The following is a 22,477-nucleotide window of genomic DNA, read 5'->3' as shown; positions in this document are numbered from 1 at the left end:
ACTAACATTTGAGAAATAAGTAACTTTTTTTTTACATGAAGTCAACTGATTTAAGTTTTAACATATCTATTAGAAGAAGTAGGAAGAGGTCACTCTACCTGAGTCCATTTTTTGGTGCTATTCTGCATCTGAATGGCTGCAATACAGTTGAACAGCTTTTCTGATGTGATATCTTCTGGCAATTTAGTTAGGAACTGTGCTATATGAATAAAGTCCATTTGTAGGAGAATATCTTCATATAATCGGAGGATTCCTAATCCAGTCCTAAATAAAAATTCCTCCCCATCTCTGCAAAATACATCCCAGACTCTACAGGCCAGATCAAGTGGGAGTGATTTGCTATACAGTGTGAAGATCCTAAAATTAGGGGGGGAAATAGTCATTGAAATTTTTCATTCATTTATCCATTAACTCATTAAACATCTCTATATAAAAACAACAGTGCTTAATTAGGGATAAAAAGGCAAATAAGATATAACTCCTTCTTTCAAAAACTTGAGCAGTGGGAAAGTAACAAATAACGAAATTATGTGAATTTACAACCTTCCATAGAGATATGGCTTAACACATATTAGAGTGACAAAATCACCTAGTAGTTAAGGATATGGTCTCTGAAACCACAATATCTGAGTTTGACATTAGTAGTGTTACCTTGAGCAAGATATCCACCCTTGCTGTGCCTCAGTTTCCTCATTAGTAAACACAGAATGATATTACCTACCTCTCAGGATTGTTTTGAAAATTAAAGGAATAAATGTAAAGTATTTAGAACAGTGCCTGGCACATAAGAAATGCTCAAAAAAGTTACTCACTATTGTATGAGGAACCCAAGTATCTATTAACCTAAAAATCATAATGTCTGACTTGTCTCTCTTCTCCTACCACAGACATCTATCTACTGGGTTTTTGTTTTTCCCTTTACCAAACTTTACTTACTACTTCTTTTGGAGCATGTATACGCTCCCAACAGAATCACCAAAACGGTTTTTCCCATCCTTTCTGACAATGTCTGATCATGTAATTCTTTATCCAGTGGTGCTTCGGGGCGGCATTCTGGTTGGGGAAATAGGAGAGTAGGTGCTAGAGAACTTTTCTTTAAGCTGCCTTGGCAAAGCACACATTTTTTTTTTTTTTAAGATTTTATTTTTAACTAATCTCTACAACCAACATGGGGCTCAAACTTACAACCCCAAGATCAAGAGTCGTATGCTCTACATACTGAGCCAGCCAGGCACCCACAAAATGCACATTTTTTTTTTTTACAAAGATTGTGTTTATTTGAGGTAGTGCCGATGAAACCTGAGGAAGAGAACTAAAGGCTCCCACCCTATTTAGCACTGCCACTTATTTATTCCTCTTTTCTCTTGCATAATCGATTGTGGGATTTGTATGTAGTAAGTTCAACAGAGGCAGTGAAACAAAAACCCATGTCTATTTCTTACATTATAAACACATATTTAATTGCACAACAAAAAGCATGCCCTTGGTAGTACAGAGAATAGTAATTCATTGCTCAAAATGAGAGAGAGAATGGCACTACCACTGTCTAGGAAGTTTCTAGTACACAGTACTCACTCATTATTGGTTCCATCCTGCTCCCTATTATTAATTGTGATCCTGGTTTGTCTCCTGTTGACACTCCTCAGGCCTGAAAATTGAGTATTTTTCCCCCCTTCCCCCTCTTAGTATTGATCTTGGTCCTCTGGGTCTCATGATATAAAACCTTTCTTCTCCCCCATTATCTTGGGTCCTTCCCAGAGGAACTCTAATGTTCCTAGTGGGAATGGATGAGAACACACCAAAAAATAAGTTTAAAAAAAATCTTAAATAAAAGAAGCCCCAAACAACGGGTAAGACAGCATATTTGATCAAAGCCATTAATTATTTATTTTTCTATATTAAAACTTAGGATCATTTACATGAAATCCATGAATTTGGTGATTAGAATTTAAGGGTTGAATGTTTCATACATACTCTTAACAACCTATCTTAAGATAACTGCACCATCCCTTTGGCAAAATTCACCACCCCTCCGTTCTGTAATCAACGGGCTCACCAGAGTCCTTGGCAAGGAAGTGTTGAAATTGGAAAGTTGAAAAAAAGGCATTAGCACCTAAATAAGCCTCCACTCTTCTGTCAAAAAGCTGGATAAAGCCTTCAAAAAAACCCCCCACTATCGTAACTATCACAAGCTCTTGTGTGTGAAGAATAAAGAAATGGCTCTCTTTCTGAGAGTATATGTAGTATGTACTAGGCATTGAATGAGATAATCCATGTAAAACACCCTCATACCAACTTAAGATATAGATATTATTATTCTCATTTTCTATATAAGAGACTAAAATACAAACTGAGGGATTCTGATTTCAGCCCAGAGTCCATGTTCTTAATCAAATGCTTCCCCACAAAAATGTGAATTTCTCTATTTGTAATGGAAGAAGTTTTCAGATGTATAATCCTGTACATGAGATTTACTTTAGTTCCTGAATTACACAAAAAGTTTTTTTTTTTTTAAGTATTTTATTTTTGAGAGAGTGCGCGCACAAGCAAGGGAGGGGCAGAAAGAGGGAGACATAGAATCTGAAGCAGGCTCCAGGCTCTGAGCTGTCAGCACAGAGCCTGATGTGGGGCTTAAACCCACAAACTATGAGATCATGACCTGAGCCGAAGTCGGACATTTAACTGACTGGGCCACCCAGGTGCCCCTACTTGGTTTTTTATTTTTAATTATATTTTATGTATGTTATGACTTACCAGTCTATCAAGTATATGTCTGGTGTAAGACTGTAAGATTTAAAATGAAGAAATAGTTTGGAGAGATTTTCTTCAAAAAATACTTCAAACGTTGCAAAATATTTCAACATCTAAAGATAGAAATATCAATAAAGTTATTAGTCTACTAGAGTATACTCTAGAAGTAAAGAAATTAAATCCCTAATAACAAATTAACAAAAAGTCTTGCTTAGCACCTCTTTCTGAGTCTTTTCATCAAGCATTCGCAAAACCGTAATTCAATGAAAAACTTATTTTAGTCTTCCAATTACTGTTTTTCCCTCCAAAAGAGCATTCAGACTATAGAAACCAACAATTAAAGGAAAATACGATTCATTCCAAATGTTCATACCATGCTGTGATCCACACGAAAAAAGGCCAACTGGCATGGCTTATTGAGGAGATTTGCAAACGCAATGAAGGCATCTGCCTCTTCCAAATTGAGAATGAGAACTGCTGCTATGAAGGACATCCCTTGGACCTTCAAAGAGAAAAGAAATTAATCAAAATATGCTTACAATAATAATTCTATGTAGTTTATCTTACAGTATTCTTAAAAAATTATAAAATGATTAAAGTAGAATTAATCAAGATTTCTTTTTATTTGCCAATGAGAGCGCCGGATCCTAACCACTAGACCACGAGGATTATTTGCCAATGAAAGTAAATACAGAGAACCTGCTAGTAATTATGAAATCTCCCTAATTTTACATTTCTTATTCATGTGTTATGGCTTAAAAAAAAATTAGGGAATGGGATGCCTGGGTAGCTCAGTCGGTTAAGCATCTGACTTCAGCTCAGGGCTCAATCTCCAGGTTCATGACCTTGAGTCCCACATAGGGTGAGTTCCAGCTCTGCTTCAGGTATGCACAAGCCTCACTTTGGGTGAACACAAGCCCCACTTTAGGTGAGCCCTACTTGTGTGTATGTGTGTGTCTCTCTCTCCCTCATGGGACTGTCTCTTTGCCATGCCCCTCTTTCACTTCCACCCTCTCTCTCAAAACAACAAAAATAAAATAAAAAGAATTAGGAAAATTTCTTGAAAAAAAGAATAAAGTATTGGCCTTTACGTGTTACAAAAGTCTATCTCCATGTATTGTCTCACTTTCATTTTCTCTAAGTCTGAAGTCTTTCGAAGTAGAGTATAGTGAAAATCAGGTGATTGCTTTCATTGTTATAGCACATCTGTCTGAGGTAGAAAGTCAGGAACTAAGAATAAAAGAAATGTATGAGAACTGCTGCTGAAATTCTAAGACAGAAGAGGTTGTGGGAGGTTGGACAGTGAGGCTGGGTTCCTGGAAAGTAGGATGAAGAAATACGAAAAAACCATTCCAGTGGCAGAAAAGAAATAGGAGTAAAGAGGTGTAGGACCAGCCCAGCTGAAGCACACGATTTATTATAATGAGAGAACTTTTTTTCTTAACTTTATATTTAAATTTTAGTTAACATACAGTGCAATAATGGTTTCTGGAGAATTCAGTGATTAATCACTTAATACAACACCCAGTGCTCATCAGAACCAGTGCCCTCCTTAATACCTATCACCTATCTAGCCTGTCTCCCACCCACCTCCATCCATCAACTTATAGTTTGTTCTCCATCTTTAAGAGTCTCTTGTGGTTTGTTTTCCTCTCTCCTCTTTTCCCTCACCTTCCCATATGTTCATCTGTTTTGTTTCTTGAATTCCACATAAGTGAAACCATATGGTATTTGTCTTTCTTGGACTTATTTTACTAGCATAATACATTCTAGCTCCATTACGTCATTGCAAATGGCAAGATTTCATTATTTTTGATGGCTGAGTAATATTCCATTGTGTGTGTGTGTGTGTGTATGTGTGTATGTATGTATGTATGTATGTGTATGTGTGTATACACATATATAAAGAAGGTGGTATATAGCGTGGTGTAGTACACACATACCACCTTCCTTACCTGTTCATCAGTCAATGGATATTTGGGTTCTCTCCATAGTTCAGCTATTGTTGATAATGTTGCTATAAACATTAGAGTGCATGTACCTCTTCAAATCTGTATTTTTATATCTTTTGGGTAAATACCTAATAGTGCAATTGCTAGAATGTAGGGTAGTTCTATTTTTAGTTTTCTTTAGTGATCTCCATACTGTTCTCCAGTTTGCATTCCCACCAACAGTACAAAAGGGTTCCCCTTTCTCCACATTCTTGCCAACACCTGTTGTTTCTTGTGTTGTTAATTTTAGCCATTCTGACACGTGTGAGGTGGTATCTCATGATTTTGATGTGTATTTCCCTGATGATGAGTGATGCTGAGCATCTTTTCATGTGTCTGTTGGCCATCTGGATGTCTTCTTTGGAAAAGTGTCTGTTCATGTCTTCTGCCCATTTCTTAACTGGTTATTTGTTTTTTGGGTGTTGAGTTGTTAAGCTCTTTATAGCTTTTGGAATCTAACCCTTTATCAGATATATCATTTGTAAATATCTTCTCCCATTCCATAAGTTGCACTTTAGTTTTGTTGATTGTTTCCTGAGCTGTGCAGAAGCTTTTAATGTTGAAGTCCCAATAGTTCATATGTTTGCTTTTATTTCCCTTGCCTCTGGAGATATGTCTAGTAAGGAGATGCTCTGGCTGAAGTCAAAGAGGTTGCTGCCCGTATTCTCCTCTGGGATTTTGATGGTTTCCTGTCTTACATTTAGATCTTTCATCCATTTTTAATTTATTTGTGTATGGTATAAGAAAGTGGTCCAGTTTCATTCTTCTGCATGTTGCTGTCCAATTTTCCCAACACCATTTGTTGAAGAGACTTTTTTCCATCAGATATTATAATGAGAGAACTTAAGTATGATGTATTTACAAACAGTGAAAGGCATTGAGTAAAAAGCTCATCTATATAGATGCTTGCTTGTGAGTTATGGGGAACTATTATGAATTTTTTAGCAAATAAGTGATATGGAACTGCTGCTATAAAAATACTCATTCTTTGGGGCACATGGGTGGCTCAGTTGGTTAAGCATCTGACTTTGGGTCAGGTCATGATCTCACAATTCATGGGTTCGAGCCCCACATTGGGCTCTGTGCTGACAGCTCAGAGCCTGGGGCCTGCTTCAGATTCCGTGTCTCCTTCTCTCTCTGCCCCTCCTCTGCTCGCACTCTCTCTCTCTCCTTCAAAAATAAATATTTTAAAAAACCAAAAACAAAAACAAACCTCATTCTTTTACTAAAAAAAAAATTCATCATCCACTTTACTTCTGGTAAAGACTTTTGTAATAGACTTACATAAAAAGACCACTAAGGATATTTGCAAAGAAACCATGGTCTCTTTTTCCCAACCAAATGTTTTGAAAGGTTTGCCTACAATCACTATTTCTACTTTCTCAGCTCTCTTTGAAGTTTTTAGCACACCTCAGTCTGGATTCCCACTCCATTACTATACTATCTTGAAACTTCTTGCCAGGACAACCAGTACTTATAAACCCCAATGGGCACTTTTCTATGCTCCTAGAATTCCGTTTGGTTCTGTGATCCAGTATTTTTTTGTTCTCCTCCTACTTCCCTGGCTTCTTCTGATTACTTTTGGCAAAATCTACAGAAATTCCCTATTTGATTTTCTAGAGTATTAATTCCATGAGGACAGAGCCTGTGGTAGGCAGAATAACGTGCCTAGGAAGGGATCTATATCCTAAACGCTGGAACCTGTGAAAATGATTTCTTACATGGCAAAAGGGACTTTGCAGATGTGATTAAATTAAGGATTTTGTGATAGTGAGATCACAATGTAAGTGTATTGATGGGTGTGCCCAATGTAATCATCATGAGGATCCTTATAAATAAAAAAGGGAAGTAGGAGAATCAGAGAGAGAGAAACTTGAGGATACGATACTACTAGCTTTGAAGATGGAGGTGCAGGGTCAAGAGCCAAGGAATGCAGGCAGTTTCCAGAAGCCAGAGTAGGCAAGAAAGTGAGTTCTTCCCTAGAGCCTCCAGAAAGATAACAGCCCTGCCAATACCTTGACTTTCAGACTTCTAATCTCCAGAGCTTCCAGATAATAAATCTATATTGTTTAAAGCCACTAAGTTTGTGGCAATTTGTTATGGCAATAATAGGAAACTACTACAGTACAGAGACAAGACCATGTCTGTTTGTTTACAATTATATTCTTTTAAAAAAATTAAAAAAAAATTTTTTTTTACGTTTATTTATTTTTGAGACAGAGAGAAACAGCATGAATGGGGGGAGGGTCAGAGAGAGGGAGACACAGAATCTGAAACAGGCTCCAGGCTCTGAGCTGTCAGCACAGAGCCCGACACGGGGCTCGAACTCACGGACCGTGAGATCATGACCTGAGCCAAAGTCAGCCGCTTAACCGACTGAGCCACCCAGGCGCCCCTAAAAAAATTTTTTTAAGTTTATTTATTTTGAGAGAGAGAGAGACAGTGTGAGTTGGGGAGGAACAGAGAGAGAATCCCAAGTAGGGGGTCATGCGGGGCTTGAACTCATGAAACCTCGAGATCATGACCTGAGCCAAACCCAAGAGTCGGACGCTCAACCAACTGAGCCACCCAGGCGCCCCACAATTATATTTCTAATATAAAAATATATTTTTATATTAAAATTGTTAACCATCTGTAATAGAAGAGTAGCCAATAGAAGGAATTAAAAATATATTTAATTGAATCTAAGATGCTGTTTAAAAAACATTATTTTACATCACACCAAAAAAGAAAAATGCCACTTTAACATTGACAACACTTTCTTAGAATTTTTATTTGATGTGTATCACAGAGCTATTTAAAGCTCAGATTTATCATATATCACTATTTCGTATATATGAAAAGGAAATAAAAATAAAGTTATTTCTACAGTATCTTCAAAGTCCAATTTTTGAATATTCTGTATGATTTATCAACTTGTGATGTGATGCACTAAAATAAGCACACCATTTACATAGTATTTCTATGAAAAATGTATAACCTAAATCTAACCATGAGGAAATGATCAGGAAACTACTGCAAAAGAATCAAAAAAGGGTCATTATAAAATCAGGCTTGACTCTTCAAAAGTGTTACAGTCATGACAGACAGAAAAGGCTAAAAAACTGTTCCAGATGAAAGGACACTAAGGCAACAGGACAACTAAATGCCACATCCAACTCTGACTGGATCCTGGAAGTGGCGCTGGGATGGGGCTAGTGAAACTTTTCTGTTTGAAGTTATTCAAAATAAAAATTTAACAAACAAAAACCCTTATGGATAGACCACGCAGCTTAAGAAGTAAAACTTTAGGGGTGCCTGGCTGGCTCAGTTGAAACAGCATGCAACTCTTGATCTTGGGGTTGTGAGTTCAAGCCCCACATTGGGCATAGAGGTTACTTAAAAAAAAAAACAAAGAAAAAAAACAAGAAAGAAAAGTAAAACTACCAGTTGAAATACCTGTGTAACTGAACCACTTTGTTACTTGAAATCTTTCTTCCTTCCCTTAAGCTTGGCTGGGTCATGGGAGGAAGTCAACTATTTATATTCCCTATTCTTTATTGCCCTTGCACACGTGCACACAGATCTTTCTTGTTTTTGTTTTGCTGATAATCACTATAGACAAACAGAAAACTATAATGAAAATAAATGCGGGGAAGATACACACCTTGCAAAGTTCTTATAGTAATACCGGAGTCCTGGTCTACAGTTTCTGACTCCTCCTGAGATATTGGAAAATGTAGTCTCCTCACTTCCACCTTTATGATCTACTGACCTTAGAGCCCCACCATAATGCAAGCCCAGTTCACAGTAGTTACAGTCCAGACAAATTAATAGCTCCCTACTTCCTTGCTTCAAAATGCAAAGCTTATATCAGAGGACCTACAGACAGGTGATAATCAAGACTCAAGAGTTTTATTCTACTCAGAAGTAAGCTATAACCAGGGCACCTAGCTGGCTCGGTTGGAAGACATGTGACTCTTGATCTCAGGGTTGTGAGTTCAAGGCCCCACATTGGGTGTGTAGAGGTTACTTAAAAATAAAATCTTTAAAAGATGTGAACATTACATAATGTTTTTATAATTCTATGACATAAGACATGAGCAAGACAGTCTTTATTTCATTTCACTTTTAAATAGGCTTCATGTACAGCACGGAGCCCAGTGCAGGGCTTGAACTCACGACCCTGAGATCAAGACCTGAGCTGAGGATCAAGAATCAGATGCTTAACCAACTGAGTCACCCAGGCACCCCAAACAAGAGAGTTTAGACTCCTCGTCCAAATTTACTTTCTCCATAAGGACTACTTGACAATCTTCTTTAATACAAAACCTGTCCCATTCTCAAACCTAGCACTTTCCCCCTTTATATACCATACTTTTTACTTTTCCTGTAGCACTTATTACCTTTTAATATAACATGATTTATTTGTTTGTTGTTTGTCTCCTCCTCCTAAACCCTAAGTGTCAGAAGGGGAATCTTTATTTTGTTCACTGAGGTATCTAAAGTGCCTAGAACAATGCCTGGCATATAGCAATGAGCACACAAATATTTGTTGAGTGAATGAATAAACAAACGTACAAATGAACATGTAACAAAACAGAGTAAGTTAAGTTGTACCAGACAACAATCCTATTCTCTGAAACTCTCCTATTTTAAGACAGAGGTGAGCAGATGAGGTTTTATGACTTCTAGTTAAACACGGCAAATTGAACACTCACATTTTTCTTTGTTCCCTCCCAAATCCAACTAAAATGACGGTAAAGAAAAAAAATATTAGCCTAGAAGGACAAAGAGAATGGAAAATAATATAAACAGTAAATAAAAATGTCAACAGCATTTTAGAAATTTTAACTAAATGTTAAATTAGTTAAATGCTGAAATGATGAATGCTGAAACTAAAATAACTGCAGAGGAGGAAGCAGAGGAGGAATAAGCAGCAAGCCAATTCAGCCACACATCTGGAAGGCTCAGAAACTGAAGTTATCAGGTCCCTCTGAAATTGGGAGGTAAGGCTAAAACTAGGATTCAACCAGTTTATAAAAGGCCCAAGTCTCCTTCCTCTATCCTGTATGGACAGATGCCTATCCTTCCCTCAACCTGGCATAATAGAAGAGGTTTATCTCTAGAGGCACAGGCACTGGAAGAAGGGGATAAAGCACCATACCAACAGCAGTGGCAATAAATAAAAGTTTACAAATTGAATAATGAAATCCCAGCAGTTCTTCCAGAAATCTGGTGGGCAGTCTCATAAACCCCTGGGAAGATTCCTCTCTAGGTAAGTTGGTAGGCCGAAGAAAAATAAGACATAGAGAATACAGACATTTGGGAACTAGTGCAATGTAAGATACTTTGAGAAGATAAAATGTTTATATTCAAAAACCAGACTGAAACAAATACTTACATAACCAACATCAGGTCTGTAACACGTATATGCCCCTAAGATACTATGTAAGACATCATGATATGGACCACCCTTAAGAGAGAAAAATGAAATGTCAAACTGTACAAATAATAGTCTCTAAGTTAATTCTCAAATAATTAACTTTTTAAAGACTTCCTAAATGACTAGTTTTAGTTAGTATATTGTATCATTATCAGAAACATTCTAAATACACTCTGCCAAGATATTTTCTCTAAAGAATAAAAAATATTTAATCCTGAAAAAACCAAATAAACTCACTTGACAGATACAAGTTATCATTTTAAAGATTGCTAGATTTGGTACAAGATTATGATGAAAACAGATTGTTCCATTTCATACAATATAATTTCAGCAAAAGAAACCCATCAAGCTACAGCAAGTTATGTTTATCAGTAATTTTAATCTTAAAGGTAAAAATTTTTATCTCATTTTATCAATCTATAGATAGAGGAATTCCATGTGTGAAATATACAGTCCACACAAAATGTAATCATTTCTCACAAAGTACGTTTCTCACAAGCAACTCATAAGCCTCTGCACAAAATGATTTTTATAAGCCATTTTTTTCCCATTTCAATAGTAATTCTGGAAAACTAAGGTTTGGGCAAAAGTTCTTTACATGTTAACAACTGACTAATAAGCAAAATGTTAAAATTCAAATACCTTACAGAATAAAAAGTAAAACAAAGAAATGCACCTTAATGAATAAAGGTATCATGGGCTATGCTAACGGCAATGCATTCAGTTAGTGGAATAAAATAACAGAAATTCCTTTAGAATTTTCCCACTAGTTTCACACTTTCTATATAAAGGTCTCCATCTTTTATAGTTTGCCTTTAAAAAAATAATAGCTATGCATTTGAGAATTTGTTCTGTTGGATTAAAAAAATTTTTTTAAGTAGTTACTGGGCTGTCTGGGTGGCTCAGTTGGCTAAGTGACTGACTCTTGGTCTTGGCTCAGGTCTTGATTTCAGGGTTGTGAGTTCAAGCCTCATGCTGGGCTCCACACTGGGCATGAAGCCTACTTAAAAAACAAAAAACAAAAAAAAACCTGGTTATAACTGGTTAGAAACACTCACCTTCTGGAAGATGTAAAGGGATGGAAATGTACGGGATATGTCCAACTTAATTAATTCCAGACTGGCCTCCCGATCAGCAACAGATACACCTGCATTTGCAAGGTAGATAAAATTAAAATGATTACTTGACTATATACCCAGTTCAATCTTGTACACACAGAATAATCATATAGCACAGATGTTACTTAAGGAAAGTTAAAAGCTTCATAATCAAGAAATTTAAAGAAATGCCACATAGCTTTTACTAGAACTTAAGGGTTTCTTTTATGAAGAAAATATTTACATACTTATCAGAAAGCTATATGAAGGATTTCTACTTCCGGTTTTTATACAAGGTAAGGACAGACTATCACTCCCACGATAACAACTGGGGAAAAAAACAAGTAAGCTTCAAATATCCCAAGTTTTTTTTAAAAAGGCATATGAAAACTGTAGACACAGGGAGGATTTAAATTCCAGAAAGAAAAGAGGCTTTCCTACATAGCCATTTTTCTTCCTAGAGGCATATGCCAAGTCTGGGCATGAGCTCAGGACTGAGTTTGCCATACACAAAGGTACTCTGCTTGGGAAAAGAGAAACCTTGGGAAAAGAGAAACCCTTAGACCTCTTCATAACCAAATAACACTGATGTGATACATAGAATCACAAGGGAGAGTGTCTCAGGGGAGGGAGGAGCCTCTAATAAAAACAGACAGTTCTTCCTACCCAGATATTTAAATCCCACAATGAACTAAGTATATCTAAAGCTTCAACCTTGTCCCAACCTAGCTCAGTTGCTGACTGAACTGAAGTAATAACCCAACTCCCTGACAGAAAAGAGCATGCTTCCTCTGCAGGGGAAACATCCACTTCAGTTTCTATATTATTCTTTATTCAGTGATTTACATATAATTAGAAATTTTAAGATATGCAAATAAGCAGAAAAATATGACTTGTAATCAAGGGGAAAGCAGCCAATAAAAGCAGACATGAAGATGACCCAGTAATGGAATGAATAAACAAAAATATTGACTGTTACATGTTCAAGAAAAGAGAGAATAAGATGGGGGGAAATGTATGGGATGGAAAGATGAAGAATTGCCACAGAGAAATAGAATCTACGAAAAGAATCCGGTAGACATTCTAGAATTACAGAATATAATATCTGAAATTAAAGACTCATTGGACAGATCTAATAGACTGGATATAGGAAAAGAGGGGATTGGTGAAACTGATTATAGGAATAAAAATCATCTAAACTGAGGCACAGAAGGAAAACAATGTTTTTTTAAGTGTACAAGACTTGGGGCTCCTGGGTGGTTCAGTCGGTTGAGCATCCGAGTTCAGCTCAGGTCATGATCTCACAGTTGTGGGTTCAAGTGCCATGTTGGGCTCTGTGCTGACAGCTCACAGCCTGGAGCCTGCTTCAAATTTGGGTCTCCCTTTCTCTCTCTCTCTGCCCCTCCCCGGCTCACACTCTCTCTCAGTCTCTCAAAAATAAATGAACATTAAAAAAAATTTTTTTTTAAGTGTATGAGACTTGTAGGGCACTGTGAAGTGGTCTAACATACACATAATTGGAGTCCAAAAAGGAGAGAAACAATGTGGCAGAAGTAATATTTGAAAAACAATGGCCAAAAAAGTTAAATGGCAACTGTAAATTATAAACGCACAGGAGATGAGAAATCAGTAATTTAAACAGAACACTGTTCCTTACTGGAACAATTCTTCACTTACATGCAATTAATTTCTACGAAAGTGCAACTTTCACCACTTACTCATGACAAAATGTCTCAAAAGTAAATGCTTATAATTTTAATTCTTATATTTTCAATATTTCATAAAAATAAATTCAAAAAGAATTATAAACAGCTAAGGCTATGCCAATATAAAGCCGCTAACATCTTGTCCTTTCTTGCACTTCTAGTTTCCCACAAATAGCTGACATAGCTAATAGGTCTCGAACAATACTTACGTGAACTTTTCTCAAAATCAAGTTTTCTAACCTTCTTTAGTCAATTTTCCCCACCCTTCTTTCATTCCTCTAAAATAGTACTCAAGGAATTTAACAAAGTTGTTTACATACTCACAGGAAACCACTCTGTAATGTATACCATTTCTCTATTCTAAACCATGCTCATTTTTAGAGTTTTACTGGCAAAAGAAAAGTGTTTGCTTTCTATGAAGTAAAACAAATATAGAAAGAAAAGTGACTGGCAGACAAATAGCACCCTATTATTCAAGGAGAAGAGATGGCTGACTAAACTTACCTATATTTAATATACAATGTTAACAGGAAAAAAGTGCTCCTGTTTTCTCCAAAATGACTAGAAAAAAAACTGATGAGAGTGGAAGGAAAGATGAAGTCTGTAAGTTAAATGAACGAAGGCTATGGCACAATAATTATAAATAATGTATTAATTAGGTAGTGAGTGAAAGTGAGTGAGGAGACAGGAAGTCACAAGTGAGGAATGAAGATCATCTATCTTTTTAATTTTTTAATGTTTATTTTTGAGAGATGGAGGGAGGGAGAAACTGAAGCAGGCTCCAGGCTCCAAGCTGTCAGCACAGTGCCTGACGTGGGGCTCAAACCCATGAACAATGATTGCATGACCTGAGCTGAAGTTGGACACCTAACCCACTGAGTCACCTAGGCACCCTGAAGACCATCTATCTTTAAGTTAAGAGTTAGCTTAAAAATACTTCACCCCATTAGTCTTACTGCTGTGAATAAATCCTGAGCTCCAAGGTCCAAAAACCTGGGTTTACATCACAGATTCACTGCTTACAAATTAACTACTTTGAGCCTCAGTTTCCTTTTATACCATTCAGGATAACCACCTACTTAAAGGGCTATTAACATTAAAGAAGATAATGTATGTAAAGCAATTACTACAGTTCCTGACACATGGTAAAAATCACACTGGTATCTTCAGTGACTGGATTTTCACCCAGAAATTTGTATTAAAAAAAAAAAAAAATCACACCTTCTGTATCATTCTCTGAACTTGTTTCACTAAAGCTTTTCCATCGTTCTTTTGCTCTCGAGAGAAAGATTTCATAAAGTTCTGGGGGAAAACAAAACAAAAATTAATAAATAGTAGGAAAATACATTCATATATTTTAATTTATATTCTTAAAAATAAAGAGAAAAATCTTATTATAGCTTAGGTCTCCCTTACATAGCAGGCATCAAAAGTGTGGCACACTGATGTATCTGATTCTACCAAAACTATTTATTACTACAACTGGAAAGAGAGAAAATAACAATACTGCACAGTCGTCATCCAAATAGCTACAACAGAGAATTTAAGTATGAGGCAGGAAGAAATACTTTTGCTAAAGGAGTATCATCATGGAATAGCAGAAAAATGATTTTTGGAGTCAGTCAGACCTAGATTCAAATACCAGCTCTGTGGTATTTGGGACTTTAAGAAAGTCACTTTGTCACTCTGGAACTTGGCTTTCTTCATCTGTAAATTGGAGAAAGAGAATGCCTACTCATGGTATACTGATGATTAAACAAGATAATTTTTGTAAAGTTCCTGACACCTCGTAGACTGTCAATAAACGTTAGTTCTTGCTTTCCTTCTCTCTTGAAACCGGTTCTCCATTATGATATTACTATCTAAAGCTACCTAAACTTCACATAGTTTGGTCAGAGGGCTTGCATTCAAAAATCTTACTCGTATCTTTTCATTTTAAGTACTAATCACTTTTTGAGACTGCCACTCTATGCTTCCATACACAGGACCTTATCCAACTTCAAGAACAGAAGAAACAAGTTTTTTTTCTCAATTCTCAGATTTTAATTATCTTTACTTTCTGTGCTGATATTCTAAATTACACAAAAACAGAAAATTTCAATGCCAAATGAATAGCAAAAAATATTTCTTACCAAACACCAACATTTATATATTGCCCAAAATACCAAGAACACTTTTTTGTTCCAATTGATCTTTTTAAATAAAAAGTTTGTTTAAAGGCAATACAATGAACAACTAAAAAAAATTTTCTTTAATGTTTATTTTTGAAGGAGAGACAGAGCGTGAGCAGGGGAGGGGCAGAGAGAAAGGGAGACACAGAATCTGAAGCAGGCTCCAGGCTCTGAGCCGTCAGCACAGAGCCCAACATGGGGCTCGAACTCACGAACTGTGAGATCATGACCAGAGCTAAGTCGGACACTCAACCAACTGAGGCACCCTTCAATTAAGAATTTTTTAAAAATTCAAGTAGTATAAAACAGTATAGAATGAAAAATATATTTCCTTCCCTCAGATGTGACTGTGCTTACCAGAACTCTAAAGATGAAAATATGAATGTATTATGTATATACAGATATATCTTCCTGTTAAAAAAAAAGTGTGGCAACATATTACAGCACTGATCTGCATCTTGCTTTATTACATCCGAAGCTGTTCTTCATTAGTAGAATAAAATCTGCTTTAGTTTTTTTTTTTTTTAAACAACTGCATAGTATTCCAATGTATATACCATAAAAAGTATTCTTACACTGCCAAGAATCAGATCATTATAAAAAACTGACTACATATGGGGTGCCTGGGTGGCTCAGTCGGTTGGGCGTCCGACTTCGGCTCAGGTCATGATCTCACGGTTTGTGAGTTCGAGCCCCGCGTCAGGCTCTGTGCTGACAGCTCAGAGCCTGGAGCCTGTTTCGGATTCTGTCTCCCCCTCTCTGTGCCCCTCCCCTGCTCCTGCTCTGTCTCTTTCTCTCTCAAAAAATAAATAAACATTAAAAATTAAAAAAAAAAAAACTGACTACATACATTTCAAATAGACTCTTACTATTTTGATCTCTTCTCCCTTCTGTTTATTTTTCATTACTACTAATGGCTTAGAAAAAAATTAAAAAAAAAAAAAAGTCAAGTGCCAAAAAAAAAAAAAGTCAGGTGCCTGGGTGACTCAATCAGTTGAGCGTCTGACTCGACTTCAGTTCAGGACATGATTTCACAGTTCTTGAGTTCGAGCCCCACACCAGGCTCTCCATTTACGGTGCAGAGCCTACTTGGGATTCTCCTTCTCTCCCTTTGTCTCTGCCCCTCATGCACCCTTTCTCTCTCCCCGCCTCGAAAATAATTAAATAAACCTAAAATATAATAAAACTTAAAAAATTTTTTAAATTTAAAAAGTCTAAATTTCTAAAAGTCTAAATTTGAGTCCATCAATAATTTGGTTAAAGAGGTAGACATAATTTTTTAATTATATATACAATTTTTTTTGCAGTTATCAGGTACCAAACTGAAGTCCACAATTTCTGGTTTCAAGCTGATTCCAAGCCAGGTCCAGTTTCACTATTCTACTTAAACTTTAAAACTACCTTGGAAGAAAAAAGGCTCACCAAATAAATCATCACCTTAGGAAGCCACAAAACTGATCCAATAAGAAAAATGTGGTAATGCATTTCAAAACATCAAAGGACATCTCTACAGGGAAGACTTAGAGTGCTTATCTATAAGAAGACGACCTGTATGTCAGTTCAATTCCATGCCTGACTCCACAGGTCTTATTTATGTTACTCTGAATCTACAAATGTAGAACCTGAAGCAGACTTACAGTTGTATATTGGACTTGAATAGAGAATACTTTGAGATCAGTGTATGTTTAATTTTCTCATTTTCTGGCCATGATAATACTGTCTGCATATACTCTCAGCAAATTCACTTTCACTGTAATTTTATATTCATATTTTTCATTATCACAAATAATTGTTAGAACAATCCTTTGAGATAGTTAATAATCTTACCTCCATTTACAGATGAAGAAAACTAATTCTCTTAGATGTTAAATAATTTGCCCAAGGTCACAAACCTAATATATAGTGGAACCAAGATTTGAACCACATCTGACTGACTTTAGAGCCTTTATTCTTACTTACTATTCTCCAGGGGTTATAAATTTCATGATCAAAACAAATGCAACAGGTAAAAACTCAAACTATTAGAGCCATTAAAAGTAAACAAAGTTATCAAAAGTAAATTTACTTCAACTGAAATTTAGCTTCCTTCCTACCACTAAAGAAAAAGAATGATTACCTATTCTATTCCTGAATATATAATTATTTAGTAGAGAAAATCTAAAATTACTGTGAAATAACCTAGTTATGTTATTAACTATATTTTGAGCTTAAAAAAGAACTTTTTGATTACAGTATCACAAAAGTTTAATACCACCTAGCCAATATTTTAATGTAGAAGCTATCAGATACTTAACATTCTAAAGCCAAAGTTCTCAACAAAACTGAAAACCAAATTTCAAATAGCCACCAATACTTTATCACCTCAACTGTATACAAAACCGAGTCTTAAGACTTTAAACAATTATAATATGTCCAACAATCCTTAATATCAAGGATTTTAATTATCTAACTGAAAGTTCTGACAATAATGTAAAATTATTTCCTTTTAATCTGTTTCAAGCACAGAGAGCAAAACAAACCTTTGTTTTATTTGGGGGGAACAGTTAGGTCAGGTAGACTCTAACGTTTTCTAAGCTAAATTAAAAAAATATTTATTGATTGATTGTTAATGTAAACTCTATCCCCAACGTGGGGCTTGAACTCATGACCCCAAGATCAAGAGTTGCATGCTCTACTGACTAAGCCAGCAGGTACCCCACTTAATTCTTTCTTTAAATTCTATTTTTAAATTAAAAAAAAAAAAGGTCTGGTTAAAATAACATCTTCATTATGGGATATTTGTGAAAATCAGTGCTAAAAATCATTCACAATCATGCCACTCAAAGTTGGCATCACTATGAAGACTAAAGATAAATATTTAGATTTTTGTTATTAATCTGTCCAGTTATATATACAACACTGATTTGCTACAATGGGCATCATTGTAGAAAAGCTTTTGCACTCAATCCTGATAATGTTCTTATTGTTTAGAACTAGAATAAATAGGTCAAAGGTTATTTTTTGAGGCTTTTAATAAACGTTTCTATAGTATTATCAGTCATCCCCTATGTCAGTAATTCTCATTCATTTTAATCACTTTTGAGAGGTAAGAAACAGTACCTTGATTGCTCTTTTAACATACATGTCATTGATTTGGCTATCACTAAGAAAATGATTAAGTAAGTCACAGTACAACCAAACTGTGGACTACAGTGCAGCTACAGTATGTATAAGGTACACTTATATATAGTGCTCAAGACAGATTAAAGTGTGAAAAAAATAAGCCACAGAATAAGCTGATGGCATAAATTCCTTTTTGTGGGAATAAAAAGAAAAGAAAAAGAGAAGCTTTAAAAATTATCATATTTCGGGGCGCCTGGGTGGCTCAGTCGGTTAAGCGTCTGACTTCGGCTCAGGTCATGATCTCACGGTTTGTGAGTTCGAGTCCCGCGTTGGGCTCTGTGCTGACAGCTTGGAGCCTGGAGCCTGCTTCGGATTATGTGACTCCTCTCTCTGCCCCTCCCCAACTTGTGCTCTGTCTATGTCTTTCAAAAAATAAATAAATGTAAAAAAAAATTTAAAAAAATTGTATGTTGAGGCACACTTTTTTTACGAGCACAGAAAAAAGATCTGGTAGGATCAAAAGCAGGAGTTTGGGTAGAAGAGAGGGAAGAAGCATACAGTTTGTACCTTACTATTGCTTGACTTAAAAAAAATTGATATATAAAAATTTTAAAGTAACAGTAACAATATATTATTTCCGTTATTATACCAGAGCCCCCAAGTCTTTCTATGGTGCCACTGTCCACGTTATCACTCAGACCTATTTAGTACCTTTTATTATTAACTATTTAACATTTTCCTCTATTTGATATTATCCTAATTTTATATTTTTTGCTGCATCGAAACCACTTTACCTTTTACTTCTATCCTTTAAGGTTTTAAGAAACATAAGAAAATAAAACAGTTCCTTGCGAGTCTTATTTTGTTTTTTAAATTTGGAAATTTTCAAATAAAAAAATCCAAAAGGACTGGTTTGGGTAGAGATGTAGGAAAAGAAATTTCTAGGCTTCTATCAATATATATATATATATTTTTTAACAAAGGGAAACCTTTCCACAATTACACTATTTTTCTTTGTATATACTTCTATATCCACCACTACCTAGAATCCTAGAAGTTACCTGCAGTGAAAATATCTGGATGTCAAAAATATTACTGATGGTTGTAAACTAAAGGAAAACCCACAAACCTTATTTATATAATAACTTACTCATTAAATCATACCAGGTTTTGGAGAGAGTGGGAATGAAACATGCTCTAAAATGACATTATATATGGTAATGCCTTTTTAAATGGCCAATCTACTAATCTGTTTTATAATTCTGGAGATGGCTGTTTTCATGTGTGGGAGTAACTGAATATAGAATACAAACCAGGAGTGATATTTAGTTCATTTCCTACAGCTAGACTCCAAACTTTCCCACGAACACTAGGGGGCAATCCCTGCCACCACAATTCTCGAACTCTTCTTGTACTACGCCTAGAATTAAAGGGGGAGAAAAAAGGACACAGTTACTTTTTATACCAAAAACACTAGTTGCATGATGGTTTAGCTAGTCTATGGCCAAGTGACTGAATGATTTTTAAGAACATAGTTAAGCATGTGATGCATTCTTTCCGTGAGGTTCATGCTTGTAGGCAACAGAAGTCTAAAAAATATATGGTACCCTACAGAAGGACAATAGTAATTTAAAGGGAGCTGCCTTCTACAGCTGCCACTTATAGGGTATAATGAGAGAATCAGAAATAGGTGGACAGTCATGAAAAACAGGATAAAGGAACATAAAAATCTTCTGTCAACTCAGTACCAAAAAAAAAAATCACAAGGTATTTATTATGGGTAAGGCCCTTGTCTTTGAGAGGCAGTGTGTCTGCTGAAAGAGAGTGGGCTTTAGAGTCAGATGGACGGGAGTTCAAATCTGGTTTAACTATTCATTAATTGTATAACCTTGGGCAAATCACTTAACCTAACCTTGAGCTTCTCTAGAAGATAAATGGGAGTAAAGGTTGTAAGAATCAAATGTGATTACTTATGTAAAGAGCCTAATTTGATACCTGTCACAATGTATCAATATTCAACAAATTCCCAATGCGTATCCTACACTGCAGAACACATCTCCTACCCTCCAGTCTAGAGGGAATATAAGGCATATACAAAAATATTATCGGAAAATAAAAGGCAAAGTAAAGCAAGAAGTATATTAGCCTCAAAGTATAATGGGACATTAGAAAAAGGAAAGATCATATATAGCGTATTTATGATTATGAGAGAGGTATATTAAAAATCACTTTAATATTTAACATTTAACAAATGCATCTTACAATGAATTACAGATTTAGTATTTTCTTTGCAAAACCTGCTATTACATCAATAATGCACCTTGCAGCAGATATGTTAGAATTAAGAAAATATGGTAACTGAGGAAATTAAATTTTCATGGATCAACTAGCATTTCAGATGAATATCCTCAAAGGAAAGGTAAGATTCTGACAGGCATAGAAAGGGTGGTCAGTAAGGGAAGTAGATATTAAGAGATTGAAGGATGTATAAAATTTATACATAGGTATAATTTAGCCAAAGCATAAGACACATGTTGGAAATACTAAAAATAGAGAACTAGAAACATGAGATCTTTGGAGACAGACTTGAATTGAGGAAAAGTCTGCTTACTTACATTACTTCCCAATTGGGCAGTATTTCATTGATCCAAATTACCATTGCACTTGCGATATTTTCTTCCTGTTTAAATCGTTCTTTCATTATTTTTTTCCTTTTATAGGCTTCTTTAATTTCTGTTTTAAACAAGTAAAAATTATTTCAATACAAAAAAGCTAGATCATGATGCCCTTTTCCTTCTACCTAAGTCTAAAATATAAGCTTTCTCATAAAGAATATTCTGATAACAAGAAGGAAAGAAGAAAGGAGGGAAGGAAGAAGGGGAAAGAGGGAATAAACGAAGCAGGGGAAAAATAGAAAGAAAATAAACTTGATTAATGTAATTTTAAAGTAACACCTCCTATTCTAAGTTTGTTTCTTTTTTAGCTTATTGTTTTCATTTTTAGTAATCTCTGTGCCCAATGTGGGCCTCAAACTCACAACCCCAAGATCAAGTCACATGCTCTTCTGACTGAGTCACCCAGGTGCCCCTACATCTCCTCTTCTAAAAAAGTAAATGGAACTCAGGGCGCCTGGGTGGCTCAGTCGGTTGGGCATCCGACTTCGGCTCAGGTCATGATCTCACTGTTTGTGAGTTTGAGCCCCGCGTTGGGCTCTGTGCTGGGAGCCTGGAGCCTGGAGCCTGGAGCCTGCCTCAAATTCTGTGTCTCCTTCTCTCTGCCCCCTCCCCTACTTGTGCTCTGTCTCTGTCTCTCAAAAATAAATAAATGCAAAAAAAATTTTTTTTTAGGTAAACAGAACAAAGGGCCAGAAAAATAGATTACTATGTCACATATTCTATTTATACTTAATAAACAAACCAAAATTTGTCATGAATTAACTATGTAAAACCTAAACAACTGTGAGCAGTTAACCAATACCCTTTTTTTCATATAAGGAAGGGATTTATGAATTTCCTTAGATAAAAGCACATGACATTAAAAAATAATTCTGCCAGTGACATTATTACACTTAACCCTGTCTAGCATGATGTCTTGCTTTACTAATTAGATTGAAATTAAAAAACCCTAATATATACACATATACAACACCCCTCTGAAAGTCAGAAGTCATAATTCTGAAACAAGAGATGCCTGAAAAAAAGAAGTGATCAATATATACATAATTATATATATAACACACAATTATTTGTATTTGTTGTAATTATATATATTGTTATAATATACATAACAAAAATCAGAAATCACAATTCTGAAACAAGAGATGCCTCAAAAAAAGAAGTGGTACACAAAATATATAAGATAATTATGTAGGGGAACCTGGGTGACTCAGTTGAGCATCCGACTTTGGCTCAGGTCATGATCTCGCAGTTTGTAGGTTCAGGCCCCCCATGAGGCTCTGTGCTGACAGCTTAGAACCTGGACCCTGCTTGGGATTCTGTGTCTCCCTCTCACTCTGCCCCTCCCCTGCTCACACACTATCTCTCAAAAATAAAAAAACATTTAAAAAAATTATAAATTATGTATATACTTTACTATGTTATATATTATGTTACAATTATAATTTTATAAAATTATATATAACATGTCATATTAATATATAATGTATGTTTTAGCATATTATATATACTATATTAATATATGAGCATATTAATATAATATATAATTATATATGATG

General features: G+C 35.6%; 1 protein-coding gene across 6 annotated transcripts in view; it reads right to left on the bottom strand.

The window, feature by feature from the left end:
* The window catches only part of TBC1D12 (TBC1 domain family member 12), a 98,232-nt gene that overhangs the window by 2,567 nt on the left and 73,188 nt on the right, over positions 1-22,477 (bottom strand). For 5 of the 6 annotated variants that reach the window (XM_042960214.1, XM_042960217.1, XM_042960216.1 and 2 more), the window contains 8 exons: positions 20,859-20,976; positions 19,557-19,663; positions 14,192-14,272; positions 11,226-11,314; positions 10,126-10,197; positions 3,125-3,253; positions 2,755-2,864; positions 99-357 (listed from right to left, as the gene is read on the bottom strand). In XM_042960214.1, the coding sequence (XP_042816148.1) occupies positions 99-357; positions 2,755-2,864; positions 3,125-3,253; positions 10,126-10,197; positions 11,226-11,314; positions 14,192-14,272; positions 19,557-19,663; positions 20,859-20,976 (965 nt within the window). Of the gene's footprint in view, positions 1-98; positions 358-936; positions 1,054-2,754; positions 2,865-3,124; positions 3,254-10,125; positions 10,198-11,225; positions 11,315-14,191; positions 14,273-19,556; positions 19,664-20,858; positions 20,977-22,477 lie in introns of those variants that run through there. The other variant, XR_006209017.1, reaches the window with a different exon arrangement.

Source organism: Panthera tigris, chromosome D2 (genome assembly GCF_018350195.1).
Source record: "Panthera tigris isolate Pti1 chromosome D2, P.tigris_Pti1_mat1.1, whole genome shotgun sequence".
NCBI lineage: Eukaryota > Metazoa > Chordata > Mammalia > Carnivora > Felidae > Panthera > Panthera tigris.
This window is presented reverse-complemented; position numbering and strand designations above follow the sequence as displayed.